The 19,888-nt window shown below is 31.7% G+C and overlaps 1 protein-coding gene across 1 annotated transcript in view; it reads left to right on the forward strand.

Annotated features, from left to right (window-relative positions):
- The window catches only part of LOC111694855 (adenosine monophosphate-protein transferase FICD homolog), a 14,403-nt gene extending 298 nt beyond the window's left edge, over positions 1-14,105 (forward strand). Inside the window, 14 exon segments of the mRNA XM_023463895.1 lie at positions 740-824; positions 1,537-1,607; positions 2,126-2,306; positions 3,149-3,236; positions 3,798-3,885; positions 4,303-4,367; positions 4,661-4,696; positions 5,815-5,889; positions 6,803-6,870; positions 7,648-7,777; positions 10,578-10,675; positions 11,859-11,934; positions 12,676-12,743; positions 13,913-14,105. Of these exon segments, the coding sequence (XP_023319663.1) occupies positions 790-824; positions 1,537-1,607; positions 2,126-2,306; positions 3,149-3,236; positions 3,798-3,885; positions 4,303-4,367; positions 4,661-4,696; positions 5,815-5,889; positions 6,803-6,870; positions 7,648-7,777; positions 10,578-10,675; positions 11,859-11,934; positions 12,676-12,743; positions 13,913-14,072 (1,239 nt within the window). The 5' untranslated portion in view covers positions 740-789 and the 3' untranslated portion in view covers positions 14,073-14,105.
- Positions 14,106-19,888: the final 5,783 nt, after the last annotated feature.

Below are 19,888 nucleotides of genomic sequence, written 5' to 3' on the forward strand. Positions count from 1 at the left end.
CGAGAATATTTTATCGAGGCATTTTTGGAATCCAACTTGTAAAGATAATAAGTTGAAACCCAGATGGATCGACATTTAACAATAGACATGCTTCTGTGAAGAGTTCAAATTGTTTAAGGAATGACTTATAAAATCAGCAGTGCTTAGGATCCGGATCCGGATCCAAGGGGTAAAAAATCAACCAAAAACTGCAAAAAAAACTTTTTTACTCCTAAAACCAAAATCTGAACTTTTGAAAAAACGAGAGATTAAAAAAAATTCATGATTCATAAAGTTTTGGGATAAAAATATGCGAAAAAATTAAACAACAAATTTGAAAATTATTTTTTGTTAAAAAAATTCAGTAAATCTTAAAGAAATGACCTGGATCCGGATCCGGATCTTTTCTTTTTCCAGTGCGAATCCAGGATCCGGATCCGGACCCGCATCAAAATTAAATTAATCCTAAGCACTGGAAAAAGGATAGGATAACATAAAAGTAGAAAGCGAAAAAAAACCTAACGTTGAATAATGCAGGGAAATATTCTGATAAAAATACAAAAGGATAACAGGGGTGTGTACTGTATATTTTATTGCAAAAAAAATCGGGTAAAAGTATTCAAAGGGATGAAAAAACTTGGCTTTTGATGTAAAATTTTTCATTTCAAAAATTCTTAAAAATATAAAGTATACATTACACCTCTGAACGATAATCAAAAAAATCTAAAAAATGTTAAGTAAAATATTTTCTCTTTTTCAGATACATCTAGTTTAGCAGAAGCATTAAACTCCGTGACTGCTGCAAAAGAAATGAAGAAACTATCCAAACATGATAAAGCCTTGAGGTATCTTAACTGGATAAAAAATGATTATCTTTATTTTCATTACCTGGGACTATCACATAATATTTATATTTTTATAGCAATCCGTTTTCGCAATTACAGAAGTATATTTTTTTACTGTTGCTTTGACAATACAGATTATTTTTATAAATAGTCTGTATTTAAAGAGAAAAATAGCAAGCACCTTGAGGCTGAGTCTGATCAATAATGTTGAAGATAACGACGTTTTTCTGGCTTAAAAAGATTTATTTCTCATAATTTTTCACATGTTTCTGAATCAAGAAATGCTGCACTTTTGCAGAGACACCACAAACGTAAATATATAGTTTTCAAAAACAAAATCATGGATATCTAATCCTTACTTTTTCATTCAAAGCTTTAACGGTTACCAATGTGAATTTGAAATGCCACTCCATCAATGTAGGGTCATTTTGAAGTTACGTTTATAGTTGTATCAATGGAGAGGCACTTGAAGTTACGTTTATAGTTGTATCAATGGAGAGCCACTTGAAGTTACGTTTATAGTCTTATCCATGGAGAGCCACTTGAAGTTACGTTTATAGTTGTATCAATGGAGAGCCACTTGAAGTTACGTTTATAGTCTTATCAATGGAGAGGCACTNCTAACGTTTTCTAAACCCCAAAAATTGTTGTGATTGATAAATCTGAATTGATTTAGGTAACTTCAGGTTATTATGTAAACTTGTGTGTTTAGATTATACCAGCATGCCTTGGCACTAGCACCACGTAGTCCGGAGGTTTTGAACAGCTATGGAGAATATCTAGGTATAGAAACCAGTTCCAATGCTTTGAAACGGGTCCGGATTTTGTTCTTAAAAATAATTACCCATTTTTTGGGATAGATATTTTCTTCTTGCAAAACAAATCTCAAGTTGATTATTGAAAAATAGTCAATATTCAATTTTCATGAACAACAAAACAAAATAAGCCAAACCGGTTTTTATGTACATAGAACCCTTTGTAATATTCAATGTGAGTACAAAACCCTTTATCTTTAACGACATGCATTCGGACGAATGGTCACAAACTTACGTAAAAAGACATATATAAAGTTTTATGCAGCAGAATATTTTCAAAAAACAAATCTTATGTTTATTGTAAGAAACCATTTATCAAATCTTCATTTCGTTTTTTAAAATATCAAAACGAACAGTTTGTTAGTTTTAACACTTCGTTTTGGCTCGTATTTTTGAAAAATCTAAAACGAAAATCTTTTTTTTTCATTCGTTTTTAAAATTGATCAGCAACACTACCTCTTTACTCTATAGTATAAATTGTTGTAGAGGAGACCAGGAAAGATGTAGTTCAAGCCGATCATATGTTTGCTTTGGCAGTCGCTTTCTCTGATACCCATACTCATAACAGGGNCGGGGAAATACTCAAATTCTAATGTCAAAACAAATGCATGTTATGAAGAAAGAGAACAGCTGTTCGAGTTGAAGAGATAGACCAACATGTTCTCAGGTTAGTACACAATAGGGTAGAACAGTGCACTTTAGGGTTGTATAGTACTCTATAGGGCTATACAGTGCACATTCTAGAGTTGAATAGTGGGGCTTTACAGTACACACTAGGGTTGTATAGTGCAAAAAGTGTTATACAGTATAGCTTCGTATAAATAAACAAAAATTAAAAGAAATTTAAACCATTTCACAAATGAGGCAGACGACATTTAAAGTAATTTACTCTACTTCTGAATCTTTCAAATTCTATGGCTCCGCCTTTTGCGTATTATTAGAGCGTTTATTTTAACTGGTTCTATAATGGTAGGGTTGCAAAGTACATAGCAGGGTTGCACAGTACAAAGTAGTGTTGCACAGTACACCAAAAGTTTGTAAATTGTGCAGGTCACAATAAAGTAATATCATTCCGTGAGCAAAAAATTTCCCTTTGATTAAATAAATTTATATGAAAATATTTTGGCAAAACAGTAGTTTATTGTTGCTAATTCACCTTTAATCAGGGTCACACTGAACAGTAAATTTTCTTTTTATTTGTTATTTTCGTTATATAATTAATTTATATAAAGTTTTAATCCTTATTTGTTCGTTTGTCCGATCAAAACTCAGGAACCCCTGTGCCGATTTGCCTCAAATTTTGATTGGGGAATTCGGAAGACCCACGGGAATGTTTCTAGCTTGGTTTTGAGATTCTAAGTTGAGTGGGTTCACTTTTAACGGGAAAAATTGCTAATATCGTAATTTACGACAAGGGGCGGGTAAACGGTGGGACTAACAATGACTCTCATATGCAACACTTGGGAACCCGGGTTCCCAAGCTAGTTATTAATAGTTGCACTTTTCCAGGAACATTGATAAGAAAAAAATGCAGTTTCTAGAAATTGGAGAAAATAGCGCGGCTTTAAAGAGAGCAAAAAAAGAAGCCTACTTTCAGGAATAAACATTATATATATATATAAAGTTTTAATCCCTATTTGTCTGTTTGTTTGTTTGTCCGATCAAAACTCAGGAACCCCTGTACCGATTTGCCTCAAATTTTGATTGGGGAATTCGGAAGACTCACGGGTATGTTCTTACCTTGGTTTTGATATTCTATGTTGAATTTGTCGACTTTTATCGGGAAGAATATCTAAAATCGTAATTTATGACAAAGGTCGGGTAAACGGTGGGACTAACTATGACTCCCCTTTGCAACACTGTGTTCCCAAGCTAGATATTGATAATAGTACTTTTCCAGGAACATTGACAAGAAAAAAATGCAGTTTCTTGAAATTGGAGAAAATAGCGCGGCCTTAAAGAGAGCAAAAAAAGAAGCTTACTTTCAGGAATAAACAAAAACAAAAACTATTCAATTATTTAGATTAAAAAACTTTTACACAAATAAATTTAAATTAATCGCTTATTTTTCAGTTAGCTGAGCATGTTCTGTCCTAAAAATTCATTAAAATTTTAAAATCTTTAATAGCAGCTGTTTGATTTTTGTTTACTTCTGCAGTACGTTTACCACACTGTTGGTATAGAAGGGAACACTATGTCCCTGGCACAAACTAGATCCATCCTAGAAACTAAGCTTGCTGTTGCAGGTTAATAATTATTAAGGGGACTGTAGACGTAATTTTTAACTAACTCTTTCAAAATTGATTTTTTTCAATTGTGGTTTCTCTGTAAAGTTTCTGTTACAGAAAAAATTGTAAAATTAAATTCTTTCAAAACTATTTTCCACGTCTTCTAGATTGTTTATCATATTTTGGTTTAAAAGGAAACTTTGTGAATCCACTTTTTGATGGAGTGGACACTACAGTCATTTTAGATTACAAAGGCATTCCCTAGAACTTTTTTGCCTAATTGTACGGAAATAGTTTTTGTTAAAATATTGGATGCTAGTCCAATGTCCAATGTCCAGTAGTTTTATGAGACAAATGTTTTAAGCTTTTTTTGTTTAGGTTTTCTTCGAAAATCAAAAATAATTTTTTATTCTCCATTTTATATGTATTGTTCAGGGAAAAGTATAATGGAGCACAATGAGATTTTGGGAATGGATGCCGCGCTCAAGTTTATTAATCAGGAACATTGTCAATCAATTAATCAGAAACTTTTTACAAGTCAATCAATCAATCATTCAATTTAAAGTTTATTGCAAACTTTACATGTATAGCATAAGCTAAAGGGCCTTTTTAAAAGCAATTTTTTAGTTGTCTCAATTATTCAAACTTAAAGGGAGTGTTCGCGAAAAATAAAAAGGGTTATAGGTTGATTGATATCTAATTCAATTCGACGTCAACCAATACCCCCTTTCATATTCGCGAACACTCTCTTTGAATTATGTTTGGTACTTAAAATATAATTGATAAATGTTAGACTCTTGTTGATAAATTAGGAGATATTACCCTTCAGGTGAATATAATTATCTAGGGGATATATGACGTAATTTCGAGTGACCCTTTATTTCAAGAGTTTCACGCCCACCCAATACACTCTGATACCGGGTGTCCTACGAATCAGACGTAGCAAGACAACTTGAAGGTCGTCTTTGATCTTTGAAAACATTTTCGACATTTATTCGTAAACCTAATCTTAGAAGTAAAATTCTAGAGTTGATAATTACAAAATGCCCTTAATCTTGGCATTTACAAAATGTGGTATGTATATTTTGTGCTTTTAATACTACCGGAGATAAAAAGAATTTCGTTCAGATTTCTACATTTTTGTTTTTATTTAATAAAATTGAAATAGGAACAAAATTCTTAATTCAGATAACATTGACAGCACAAAAGAGACAGAAAACAATTTTGGATATTATGGGTTATTGTTTTAAGAATCATAAAATAGGTTGACGATTAAATCTCACAAATAAATTCTAAAATCAAAGACGACTTTTAAGTCGTCTTGTTACCGTCACATTTCGTGGGTTTCCCTGTACCTTGGTTGAAGCAACAAATGATTGAGTTATCATTGTTTTTCTTTAGAAAAATAGATTGAATAATATGCTATTTCAAGACAGTAAAACGACCTTCATCATCAATCCGACCATAGGCTAAAGGGTGCTGTTTGAAAGCGGGAATGCAACCCTTTTAATTTAAGACTTGGTCGCAAGAGAATAGTCCCTTAAACATCTCTAGAAAAAAACTTAATACAACTCTCAATCTGGTATACGATACGATACCTTGTTTACCCCCTTTTTTGACAAACTCACACCCTACCAATTCCTGCCTTCTGGAATCGAAGACATGGGGGAAAAATAAAACAACATAAAGCAGTGGCAAACTCCCCCCCACCCCGACCCTTTATACCTCTAGTAAATCAGACAGGATCAAAATAGTTCATTTGTTTCACTGTAATCTCCTTAGAAGGGTCTGATTCATGCTGTCTCGTTTTGCCTTATAATGTCTTTATGAGTACTGTACAGCTGTCTATAGCAGGTTAATAGTCGGCCCGGTACTTGAAATGAACCTGAGTTTACCGTACAGTATCCTTTTTGAAAGTTGAAACTGAAAACTGTATTTATTTGGCAGGATATTCTTGAAATACATAAACGAGTAATTGGAAATGTGGATCCTTTAGAAGCTGGTATATTCCGAACTACACAGGTAACACGTTCAACTCAAATCTACGGCGCTCCTAGCCTGATGCAATACCTAGCTTTAAAGGGAATTTACCCTAGGATGATCATTTTAGGTATTATATCCAATAGTTCAAAGAAGGTTTTTTTGGGAGAATTTTTCTTGCCTGGTTCATTGGATCCATAATTTACCAGATTCTTAATTCAAAATGGAACTGGGATGTATATGTATAGCAGTAACCCGTCCATAGGCCGATGATGAAGGATTCTTCTAATGCCTTCTACGAAAGTAGAACCTAACCATTACAAAATTTGTATGGACGCTAGGCTGTCAGGTGTTGGACGTTTTTAACTATTTTCTCCTCAGTTCAGAGACGCGACAGATAGGAGTAATATGAGTATCGATCGATTTCGAATTCTATTCGACGTCAACCTCTACCTCCTTTCATTTTTCGTGAACACTCCCTTTAAATACCGATTCAAGCACAGATATTGGTAAGGTTAAAGTATATGCTCTAGTACAGGTTTAGGTACAGGTTTTAGGACAAGTTCCAATACAGGTTCAAGTACAGGTTCAAGTAAAGGTTCCAGGACAGGTTCTTGTACAGGTTCCAGGACAGAACATTTTCAAGTACAGGTTAAGTGCAGAATTAAGTACAGATTCAAGTACGAATCAACTACAGATTCAAGTACGGATCAACTACAGATTCAAGTACGGATCAACTACAGATAAAGTATGGATATAAAAGCAGGTTAACTTTGCTTTACATTATCTTGTTTCTTGTTTAGGTTTATGTAGGAGACCATGGTCCCCCTCCTCCTTCCCTTGTAGAACTTCTAGTTCATAGATTTATTCAATGTTTAGGTTTATGTAGGAGACCATGTTCCCCCTCCTCCTTCCCTTGTAGAACTTCTAGTTCATAGATTTGTTCAATGTTTAGGTTTATGTAGGAGACCATGTTCCCCCTCCTCCCCTTCTAGTTCATAGATTTATTCAATGGTTAAACAGGTATTACTTTTTCAATATATTTGCAGAAAATGACAGTATCTGGGTAAAATGAATCAAACAGTTGAACGGTATAAATAATCAGAAGAAAAGAGAAGGTTGCATGGTTTTTTTTCTCCTTTGTTGGCAGGTTACGTGAATATGTTTTACTCCGGTCTTCTCCGATAGACCGGAGCGAGAGAAATATGCTGCTACTATCGACCAGCGTTCAAAATATGTGTTATATTTTGATAGCAGAAGGGAACATCAATATGGCATAGCTTGATGTAAAGCATTTTTATATGTTGCATTAGACTTAGAGTAGTTTAAATTTGTGTGGTTTCATTTAAAATACATATATTCAAGCTCTGCTTTTTATTTAAGACTATGTTTTACAAAGTTATATTTAGGTTTTTATAAAGATAAAACTAGTATGGACATATAAATTAGTTATACAGTATCCTGCTGTAATGAGACAAATTAATCAATTATCTAACAAATGTAATTTTAGGCGATTTTCCATTCAAAGATATAACAAATTTGGAAGACATTGTTGATTCGCTGGATTTAGATTTATTTCGTTCTGATGATTTCAATTTGTTTTTTTTTCTGCGGTAGAAATGCGCAAGTCACTTTTGCCGAAAAAGCACAATTGAAAATAATCTGTATTTACAATCAATAATATTGATATCTAATTAAACTTGATCAAACATAGCTTTTGAGGATACAGTTCTGAATTGAGCATTGCCATCTCTGCATGGAGGGTCACTTCTAATTACGCGTACAGTCCCTTTAATTTAGTTATCCTGCGCTATCCCTCCATCCTGTCCGATTATCAGCTCTGGCTCACTACAAGCTGGTTTATATTCATCCGTTTGTGGATGGAAATGGAAGAACGAGTCGACTTCTAATGAATCTAGTCCTTATGCAGGTATAATGCAGTGAGACCCATAAATCTGAGGACTTTAAGGACGACATTTTAGCAATGTTATGTACCTTCCTATTCTTAAGTTATACAGGTGTTTACTGTAGTAGCGTAATATATAAATACAGTCAAACATAATTTTGAGGAAGTCTGTTGTAATTTTGTGTAAAAAAGTATGTTTTTCTTCTGAAATTGCTCGCTGTAACAAAAACGACATCTAAATATATTGCGGGTTTACAGGAGCAATTCAAGGATAACCATATAAACACTAGACAAATGCATTTTAAGAGGAAATTTGTAATAAAAACCAGTTACCTCCCCCCCCCCCTCCTGGCCTCCTTAAATTCCCCGGTATATATATTATGAAGAATCCGGAGGGGAGAGGTGAAAATTGGAAATTAAGTACTAATAATTTTTTTCATTTCAACTAAAAAAATTGTAATGTTGTTCAAAATAAACCGGGGGGAAATATTTGTTGGCAAGAGGAGGGAAATAATTTTCAAAAACTATTTATTACTCTGAAACAAATATGTTGGGGAACTGGTGAAAACTGATTTCAAACCCACATACATCAAAATAGTAAGCTTTGCAATAGAAAAGGAATTATTTTTTTTAAATTGAAACAAAACAGAATTGGAGTGTAGGTAAAATAAAGCTGCATAATAAGTTGTCTCTATGTATGTCATTGTAATGGGTATTATTAAGTCGGAAAAGTTTTTGCCGGGAATTTATATTTTTTCTAGTTTGTTTAAGATCAAAATGAAAGTAATTTCACACCGAACGGAGTAATTACTTTTACTTTTATCACTTGTATTTTGATCGAATACAAACTATAAAAAAGAAAAATATCAGCAAAAACTTTTTTGCATGCATAGTACCCATTACAATAACATATATAGTTTTATTCAATTTTACTCAACTTATTTGATAGCAGGTCATTTAAGTTATTTATCACCCAGTTGTATGGTAATAAAGTAACTTTATCACCCTAAAAAAAAAAAGCTAGGTAAGAAATTTTAATAGCAGACTGAAAAAGTTACTTTTTCGTCCTTTTGTAGGGCAATAAAGTCACTTAAAACATTATGTCTGAAAAATTCCCACAAAATTGAATAAAACTTTAAATTGCTTAAGGATAACGGGGCACTAAAAGGCTAGCATATATATAAATACTCGAAAAGTAATATTATTAAGTTTTAAATGTATAATCTTTGGGATTGAAAACTTAGGGTTTAAATGAAGCTTTTTAACAAATCTAAATCAAAATCAGAAAAAGATATATAGAATATAGTTTTCGGTAAAATGTTTAATTTAAATTAATTGAGAATTATAGGAAAGTAATGTAGCTTCGACGTAGAAATAACATTGTCGGCCATCCTGGGCATATCTCGGTAGTTTGCCGATTTTATCTTGCAAATACAAAAAATCTTTAAAAAATCCTTTAAATGTTTTTCTTCAAAAAAAAATGCACTTTCATCAAATTAAAAAAGTAATTTAGCCTTTAATGGTTCTCAGATATAAGGTTTAAATGAAGCTTTCGAGCAAATTCTTTAAGTACAAATTTAAGGTAAAAAGAATAGAAAATGAAAAATTTATTATCTCAAGTGTTTGAATGCACAGTTTTACTGTGTTATTAATTGTATTACCTGAAATACTTATGTTCTTAATAATATTCCTGGGAAAACCATAAATAATTTTTTTATTTATTGACGCGCCAAAATTGTTGTAATTTTGAAACTTAAAAAAAATCTAATGGATCTGTGGAGTGTGGAAGCATTTGAAAAAATCTTAGATCACGAGAGAGGTAGATCTCTCAGTTGTAACAAAGAAAGCTTTTAGGACTGGTACAATAGATCTGTACATTTTTTTTTCAAAGGGTGTTTATTTCTTGAAATATCCCCCCTCTTTATAAAATGCTTTTTTTCAGTAAAAGTTGTGGATTTTTGCTCAGATCACAAAAAAACAAACATTTTTTTGCTGAATCGGGAAAATATATGATTATTAAGGGGGAATTAACTGATTTTTTTAGGGAAAAGTATGTGAAAGGAAAAACTTTTCGTTTGATTTCCAATTTCTCATTTTTCCCCTATATCCATCGAATATCATTTCTTAGAATTGCACACCCCTGTTTTTACCGCTGAAGCCCCACCCTTATTATTTATATAAACTTTCTTTCATCATGATCATTTTTTTTAAATAATACTTGGTGATACAATTAACAGGGATTAGGGGTCAGCCTTTCTAATCAGTATAAAAAAATATTATGGAAGGGGCCGTTTAATGAAGCTTTTGTCGTCCGCTCCTTCCATTCGTTGTAAAACGATGTCGAATATTCGAAAATCTATCCGTTAACTTCAGCTAACCAATATTGTATAGGAAACTTTAGAATTCACTAAATGATATCTTATCCATCTTGGATTGTTTCTCCGGGCATTCTGAAACATAGTTCTATACCCAGAACTCTATGGAGAGAAACCTTAAAAGAGAGGTTGGAGCAATCCCGGCCCTAAGCTTCCAAACAGCTTTAATACACCTTAGAAATAGGCAATTTTTTAAATGAAAACAAATTGTGTCCTATTAAAAAAAATTTGATAAATGAACATCATAGTAATCTTATTTTTATATTAAAGCATATTTTTTTCTCTGCAATCTAGATTTGATTAGAATAATGAAGATTATTAATTGTTCCATGAAAACAGAAAGGTTTTCGACCATTCGACATCGTTTTAGCCCTAGCGGAAGCATCGAATGACATCATGTTACATCAACAACCCCTTCTAAAATTAAAAGCTATATATGTATTTTTAAGGCTGGGTTTCCCCCAGTGATAATTCGACAAGCTGACCGAGAGCTTTACTATAGATATTTATCTCTAGCTAATCAGGGAGATATTAGACCATTCGTCAGGTAAACATATATTCATATATATTCGTCTATTTATGAAATTTAGATTTTAAAACGAAATAAAAATGTTTTTCCAACAAAAATCCCTAAAAACTTGTACCTTTTAAGGAATAATTATTGTTTAAATATATAATTTTAATTTCTAGACAATATTTAATATTCTATTTCTGTAATATTTTCAAAATATTTATTTTCTTAATTGTAAGATGCTGATTTTCAAGCTGTCAGAAAAGTTAGTCTGCATCTTTATAAATAAAAATTAAAGAGTTGATCAAAGGCTGAGAGTATTAACTTTAAAAATTTTAAATTTGATATTTTAAAGTGAAAAAGAAACTGAAAGGGTAATTATAAGATTTGTTTAAAAAAGATAATAGGAATAGTAAGGAAAGGAAGAAAGTGAATGTCGAACACTTCCTGTTAAAATGTTGCTCAAGATATTTTTATTTGAAATTGTTGTAGCAAAATGTGTTTGAACCATTTAATTAGAGTGAGGGAAAAAAACAGGGATAATCGATGTTTTATACAAAATTTTCAAAATTATTATTTCGTTCGGATTTTAGGCATAAATTAGATAAAAGGTGATAAAAAACTTCAAAATATTTTTGGAACATTGAAAATAAAATATCCGCGAAACCAATTTTTTTTCAATAATGAAATTTTAAAAAAATTGTTGGGGTAATGTTTTTTTTTAGTTTTTAAAAATTTCTAAATAACTCATCTAAATTTGAATAAGATAAAGCTAAAAAATCCGCAAAAAATTACGAGTGGAAAAATGCAGTAAATGTTATTAAATTATAACCCTAGAAATGTTATGACTTCAAAAATGCAATTAATTGGCTTACATTGTTTGTTATATCTCATTAAATTTTTGACAATTTTTTTATGAAATTTTGGAAGAAAAAAAACGAGTAAACAATTCTCAACAATTTTTCAAAAAGTAAAATTTTTTCAAAAATAATAGGTTTCGCGAATTTTTTTTATTTTCCAAAAATATTTTTGAATTTCTTTTAACACATTTTATTTTATCTATGCCTAAAATCCGATCAAAAATCATCGATAATCCCTATTTTTTTGCCTCACCCTGTATAATTTCGGCATTTTATTATAACAAAAGATGATTAAGAAAATGACAATGATTTAACTGTGTTCTGCTTATAACACTATGTTTATATGTTTGTGTACCTAGGTTCATTGCTCACTGTACAGAGAAGACTTTGGATGCATACATATGGGCAGCCAGGGAGTACAACGATGCAGATAAGGTAAACTTCACACAGTACACGGTACACTGTACAGTGTACAGTGTACACTGTGCACTGTACACTCTATACACTATACACTCTGTACATTATGCACACTGTACACTATACACTCTATACAGTATACACGCTTAAGATTTGATAACTTTTTTAACGAATAATTTCAAAAACTTTGACCCGATCAAGCAAAGTTTATGTTCAGATATAACCAGAAAACTCTGAAATAGAATGTCGACTTTAAGACTCAAGTTGTAACTTTTAATAGTCCAATAAACATGAGGCACAGCAATTGTGCAGTGTGAACAGACCCATTCCACGTAATAAGTGTTTAAATAACTACCGACTAAAGCTATTTGCTTTGTTACAACATCAAATGCTTTTTAGTATTGCTTTCATGTCGTCTTCCTATTCTACAGTTTTCTGTTTATCACTGTAGTATACTAGCTGAAGTGTCTGACGTTGCCCGTGGAATTAAAAGATTGAATTTTGAAAGGACATTTCTATATTATTACTGGGATATCTGTTTCCTAATAAAATCAGCCAGTTTGGTCCAGTCGTTTGGCCAGCTATATATAATATAAACATAAATATATCTATATATGTGCGAAGAGCTTTATTATATAGATAGATATTAGATAAAGGAATACAAATAATAAAACTTCACACCTGCAAATTTGATTAATTGATTATAATTTATTAAATTTATTTTATCAATTATTTTTGTTTAATTTGATGTTTATTCAGATTGAGCCTGGAGCTGACCTCCCTTTAAACCTAATAGAACATGGAGTAGATCAGATTAAAGAAAACAGGTTAATTTTTTCGTTTTTTATCTAATAAGTTTTCAAAAGTTGTCAAAGGAAGCTAATTAGTAATTAATCTTAAATAAGTGATATTATTTTTCTCAAATTATAGTTTTTAAACCTCTGAACTCACTAAAAGTTAATTTAATTTGTTTATTGTTAATTGTTTACTTACAAATAAGTTTAACACACATGTAGTATATTATTTATATATTTAAGTCAACACTATAAGCCAAATTTTCATGCAAAGAATATACTTTGATTAATTTAAGTTAGTTAACGATTGATTTTGCTTCGTTCTGGTTGATATTTACTTTCAGAGTCAAAGTTTAGCATATTTAAAACTTTTAGAAAATACAATATTGAATTATATTTAAAATTTGGTGTCGATGATGATAAAACCTCTAAGAGTTAATAATATAGATGTTAGTTCCACATTTTATTGAAAATTATATTTTAGTCTGGGTTGACCCTCGTCAGTTCTGACCCAGGGACCCCTCCACCCCTCTATTCCCTTATAGTATTACAAATCTATATATAACATTTAATACACTTTTGGAAAGCCCTTGGGCTCTACTTTAAGAATCTGCAACAAAATTTGCAAATTTGCAAAATTTCAAATATTTATTGCAATATCTAGTTATTAAGCAAAATATGTGCAAACAAAAAGTGCGCGAAATATGATAAATTATACATATTTAAAAATCCTTTACCACGGCAAATACAAATATGCAAAAATATTTGCAAAATTTTCAAAATGTGCCAATTCTCTTTCAAGACATCTGTGCAAAAATCTATGCAAAATTCTTTGTAAAAATTTTGTTCAAGGCTTTCTAAACAGCTATAAAAAGTTTAAATCTAATGACTGGAAGTAGGTCTAAATATGGATTAAGTCTGGTGTAGGTAAAATAAGTCATTCAGGCAGTATGACTGAGGACTCAGGCAGTAGGTATAAATGCCCTGCTTTGAGCCTTATGTGTTACTTGGAAAAGTCAAAAAATTTGAACAACCTCAGACCAATACTTTTTGAGTTATCTCAAAAAAAANGCCCTGATAGGTTTAACTGGGTTAATTTATTGGAACTTAACGTAAAGGAGCTCAAGCCTAAAATCTCAGATTGAAGGATTTAAAGTAATAATTATCATGATTATTATTATTAAAATAAAACTTTATTGTAGAGATTACAGCAATCTACCTCCTAAAGATTCATTCCTGGACTTCAGTGGGTCGGAGGACAGATTAGAGGATATAGTTATATATGCGGAGGATACCAAGCAGCGGATTATTCCAGTTTATACAGAGGACGAAACTGTTATTAAGACCGAGCATGTTCAATAGAAAATAGTTTAGAATTCAACGACGACTTTTAGACCAAAGATATTTTAGTAAATTCACATATTTATTTTTAGATTATTTGTCAAGTTTTGGGAACTGAATAGATCGATATTAGGTCGTTTCATATTCCATTTTTTCTTAGCGACCACTGTCCTGGCTCATTATGTACAAAACAGCTTCATAACATGGATGGAATTTATTTGAGAACTGCTGCAATCAAATAGATTATCAAGTACAGAGAAATGGACCAAATTTACATGACGTCACAAGTGTCAAGTGTAACAAGGAAGACAACATTTTCTCTCATTAGTTGACTTGTTTTCCACTATTAAATAAAAAAGTGTAAAAAAGTAAATGAAAAACACAAAATTTCACGTAATTCGCTGTAAGATAAGCACTTTATTATCACGATTATTAAAAATTTTATCGGACACATAAAATTGTTGAAATTTGTGACGTAAGAATACAATACAGTTGTACTGAGAGTGTACAAATTCTACATTGCCATCTATTGTACTTGATAATCTATTTGGCTGCAATTAAATACAAGGGATTGAAGAGGTTACAAGTTTAAAAGTGGCATGTTTAATTCTCAACTGCACCCTTCAAACTTTTGTCTGAACAAGAACATTGTTGTATCCCTTTTTTCCATCTTAAAATTTCTTTCAATGACGGTTCGTAATGAAGGAAATTGGAAGATTATTAGTTCTAGACAGAACACAACAATTATTGTTACTCAGATAAAGACCTTAATTGGTACTGCTGATAATCGGACATTGCAATGTTTAAAACCCATGATTACAAGATAAAATAGCTGTTATCATTGAATAACTTTGAGGCCGAATTTAATGAATTTAAACAGCGTCGCTGATCTGCCAAAAACCGGTTCCAATTGTGAATCTCAGGATCAAGCATTTATCTATTTAAATATGCCCTTATCGGATATCAAGATCAAGCGTTCAATATCCACACAAAGAAGTTATAACGATAAGACTAGTTGAAAGCAATCGCTAAAAATGAACGATATATTCCAAATCACATCAGTGATCGACGGTATCGGTTTAAAAACTTTTCAATTGTAAAAATCTTGACTAAGTTTCTTTACGACATATTTATTTATTCTGGGGCGTGCTGTTTAATTATGTGCTANGTTAAGAACGAAAAAGTACTAATCCAATTGTAGTCTGTCAATTTTCCCTTTTAATATTGATGAAGTTTTAAAATTATGAATTTAAAGATGTTTTTTTGTATTTTTTTCAAACTAAGCTTTTAGGGATTTTTCTGTTAAATTGGTGCTTTTTTAAATTATCGACATTTTTTCTGCTAATTTTTCATCTTGGACGGTCCATGGTGACTGGGGTCAAGTGAGTTGCACGCACCTCTGCCCCTTTAGTAAAAGTAAATTGAACCTACATGAAGCATGAAGTCTGACCGCGTCAACCTTGTTGCACCGGCTAGTCCTGTCCATAGGGCTAGGTACAGTACAAACTAAGAAGGAAAGGTTGACCCGGCTCGGAAATTCAAATGTACTACGGCTGCCAGTGATGGAGAAAAGTAATTTCGGTTTACTTTGTGAAGCCCTTTAAGATATTCTAGAAGTGTTGATCAAAGCGTTCTTGCAAATGTAATTTGTCAATTACTCTTGAAAATCATTAACTTGTCAATAATAACATTGGAAAACGATATTCCATTTTAATTAATTTTCGTAGATTTCGAAATTTCAACTTTGAAATCTTTAAAATAAACGTACCTTAAAAGCTTGTTCACCTTTTTTATTCTTTACCCAAAATTTCATTTATTTTTCTTAAATTTAGCAAGTAAATCCCTGGAAAATATAATCTGAAGGGGAAGATTTCTAGGAAAATGTTCACTTGTCCTGAGCGCGATTCGCGAACGGGATGACGCAGTTAAACGACTTATGTTCTTTTTCTTACATAATTGAATAAATTTAAAAAGTTCATGGAACCACAGCGGTAAATATTATGAATACATTTTTTACTCATCTTAAGCAATTTCACATACAGGGTGTCACAGCATAGGAAGCTAAACAGCTGAGAGATTCGCTTTAGTCTTCCTAGTTAAAATTAATTCTTGCAAAGGTTTCCTATGGTCAGAAACTCTAAAGAAAAACATTCTAATATTTTAACAGTTTTTTTGATAAAATATCTCGTGATGGAAAGTGACAGGTATAATTTGTACACATAAAGAAATAATGTTCTCAATTTATTTCACAATTTACAAAAGAAAAAGTGAACATGAAAAATGTTGTTTTGTTGGAATTTTTTTTTTTTAAATCTTTAGAAAGGGGTTTGGCCAGGTCTTCTAAACTGTAAGCGTAATTAATCTTATTTTCAGTCTGAACCCTAATCATGATATTTCACATATCACTGAAAATATGAACCTTAGAGATTGATGTTAAAAAACAACTCTCTTTAAAATAAAAAAATATTTTGGGTCTACTTTCTTAAATTTTGATGTAAACCTTTTAATTTTAATCATCTTTTTGCAGGTTTCTAGACAAACTTGGATTTTTTAACGATATTTTAAACCCCATTTTCTCAAAGACGGCTATTCACCAGATTTGTTTGAAACATGTTTTTAAATTGCAGCTAACCCAATACATTAATTTTCCAAAACAAGTTGGGGGTAAACTTCAGTGAAACCTTAAATTTGTCATGTGGGGCTGTGGAGAAGTGAAAACTATGATTTTTAGGAGGAATTCAGCCTTTACCAGGCCACAAAAGGTCCAGGAATTAAAATTAAATTCTTCATTAGATGGTTTTATTTTTAAAATTATTCCAAAGCTAGTTTTAAATTAATTTATCAGGAATATACAATCAGAGCTGTAAACTTTAGAATTGAATATCTACAGCGTGTCCCAATTAACATGAGAATTCAGTGACGAATTCGATATCGTCTTTGTTATGAATTAGCATTGTAATACCTTATTTATAAAACCATAATATTATTATGTCTGCTAGAGTTTATATAATGAAAACGGTAAATGGCTGTGAAGATGTGTCTATAATGTCTCCGCAAGATCAACAGTGAAGACGGATAAGCTTACTCTGTTTGTATACTGTAATTTTCTTGTTTTACTATGTACAACCGTATGCTGTCAAAACATAAACATACATATTGTAAACATAGCAGACGAAAATCTTACAGATTACGCTTTCTCAGTATAGGTATCACTATACTAAATTTAATAAAAGAATTATTTTAAAATACGTTATCGAATTCGTCACTGAATTCCCATGTTTATTGGGACACCCTGTATAATCTCGATTGCCTAATTTGAATATCCAATGTGGACACTTTTAATTTCCTTCTTAATTTCTCTCTTTTTGGATATCCTTACTTCGTTGAACCAGTAAGAGTCCACACATTAAATGGCGCGCAAAATTTAGAATTTCCCGACTTCTCTAATTGGCGTTCACGGTTTCTCCAAACTTCACCTCGATTGGCCAGTTATATACACTTCTGTGAATAAAAACTTATATTAAATTTAGCTTGAGATTAACAATTTTAAAGTTTTCAGCTCAGAGCGTATGCAGGGCGTTTGCAGATAGGAGGTATGGGGGTGGGAGGATGGTAACCATGGTTAACTTTGGGAACCTTATTTTTCGCTTTGTCCCCCCCCCCTCACATCCCATCTGTATACCCCCCTGCATCCAATAAAGGGTGAAGTATATAAGTATGATAGAAATCTGGGATCAAAGGATTAAGAGGATTATAACTCTTTTAAGTAGATAATCAAAAATAAATTTATATTAATTGTGTTTTCATTAGATTATACAATTAGTCTCTGGACAGGGGCGTTAGAGGGGAGGGGGACTGGCCCCCCCCTACGCGTGCCCCAACTGAAGGGGGGGGGCACACATATAAAAATACTATAAAATATCATTTTTGCCCTCAAATAAAAAGTTTCATAAAAAAGCTTTACTCAATACTGCCTTCAGTGTAAATATATATTTTTGATATGATTATACAATATGTATCATTTCTTTGAAAATATAGATATTTATTAAGAAACGTTTCCATTTCTATTTTTCATCCATAAAAGCTTACAACACAGTATTAAGAGGAAGTGTCTGATGAGTCCACTTAAGAAAATTACATAAATAATTTATTAACACTTAAGTTATATGGAACTGTGAATATGATCGAATAGTTAACATAGTTAAAAAAGTGACCCCCCCCCCCCCTGCACAAATGCTCTCGTACGCCCCTGTCTCTGGATTTCAATAGTTCTTTTAACAATGAAGATATATCAGGAGTTAGAATTAAAAGTTAACTTAAAGGGAAATAGAAAGTTTTTTTTTTTTTTTTTAAATCATGACATTTACAATTAACTATTAGATACTACAGTTAATTTAAAATTAGAAATTTTATTTTAATCCATGACATATAGACAAAAAAACATTAAATAGTGTATAGACCAAAGGGACAGTCCCTTTACGCTCAAATCAAAGGACTAAAGAGGATTATAACTCTTTTAGTAGATTATCAATAAAAACAAATGTATTATTTTTGTTTTCATTAGATTATACAAGTGGTCTCTGGATCTTATTAATTTTTGAGCATTGAACATTGAACATATCTATCAGGAGTTTGAATTGAAAGTTAACTTAAAGGGACTGTATACAATTTCAAGAGTGGTATGTCCGATTTACAATGGTCCCCTTATAACTTTTGTCTGAGCTATACTGATGCAGTTATCTGTAAAATGACTTGCGGAATATTGAAGTTGGAGAGAAAGAAAGAAATTGTTAGAATTTAACACTTTTCCAGCGAGAGAATACGACGATATCTTCCTCATTGTTGCTCTTTTGAACGTTTAAGGGGTACCATTGTGAGTCTAAATAATAATTACGTCAATTTAAGAATTCTCGAGATTATGAGTATTTCAATTTCAGTATTAGAACTCGACGTAAATTCGATAATAACACGCAAAATGGGGATATCGTTTCGCGATTTCGCATTTTTAACGAAAAAATTTGTTCCAATTGATAAAATAATCTTCAACTTTTAATCAAAGGATTACATCTGAACCGGCAGAAGTAAAGAGGCGCAACTAGGGGGGGGCGGGCGGCCGGGCGCGCGCCCTCCCCTAGCACCTGAGAGGGTCAATAGTCCTAGTTGCGCCTCTGCAGAAGTTAATTCAGCGACGTAGCTCAAATTCATAAAAGTCGGTCACAGAGCTGGGCAATTTTTTGGGGGATTATTAAAAAATATAGCTTTGTAACAGTGGCTGAATTCCATATTTAAAATGAATATCTTCCGCTTAGCCTGTCTAGGATTTTAACACAAAAGTTTAGACCTTAGGCACATTTCAAATTACACTTTTTCCGGTTTGCACTGCAAGATAAAAACGGACAGATTTTTTTTGAACAAACATGATTTTTAATATGGTGTGAACAGTGAATCAATAGGATAAACTCGACTCCCAGAAAAATACTAAATAAATTTATATTTTAAATATATCTCGCTTAACAAATTTACAATAAAGTACATTCATACAACCTTAGTACATAAAGTACATACAGAACCAACAAAAACAATATCACGATTGACACATGTAATAAAAGTAATTCACATAAAAGTATTATCATAACTATCATGCAAAAAGGCATTCAAAAACTTGATATTTGGTCAAATAGGGAAACTTTCTGACAACTTAAACAAATTTTGTATATTATCATAACTCATTCTTTGAAACGTTTTATGAAATGAAAAATGCGCAAATTAAGTTTTCCAAGGGTTTAAATTCAAACAATTAATTTTTGGCTCAGTTTCATTTTGTTTTACATTCAACC

The sequence above is a fragment of the Eurytemora carolleeae genome, unplaced genomic scaffold, assembly GCF_000591075.1.
Source record: "Eurytemora carolleeae unplaced genomic scaffold, Eaff_2.0 scaffold22, whole genome shotgun sequence".
In the NCBI taxonomy this organism is placed as follows: domain Eukaryota; kingdom Metazoa; phylum Arthropoda; class Copepoda; order Calanoida; family Temoridae; genus Eurytemora; species Eurytemora carolleeae.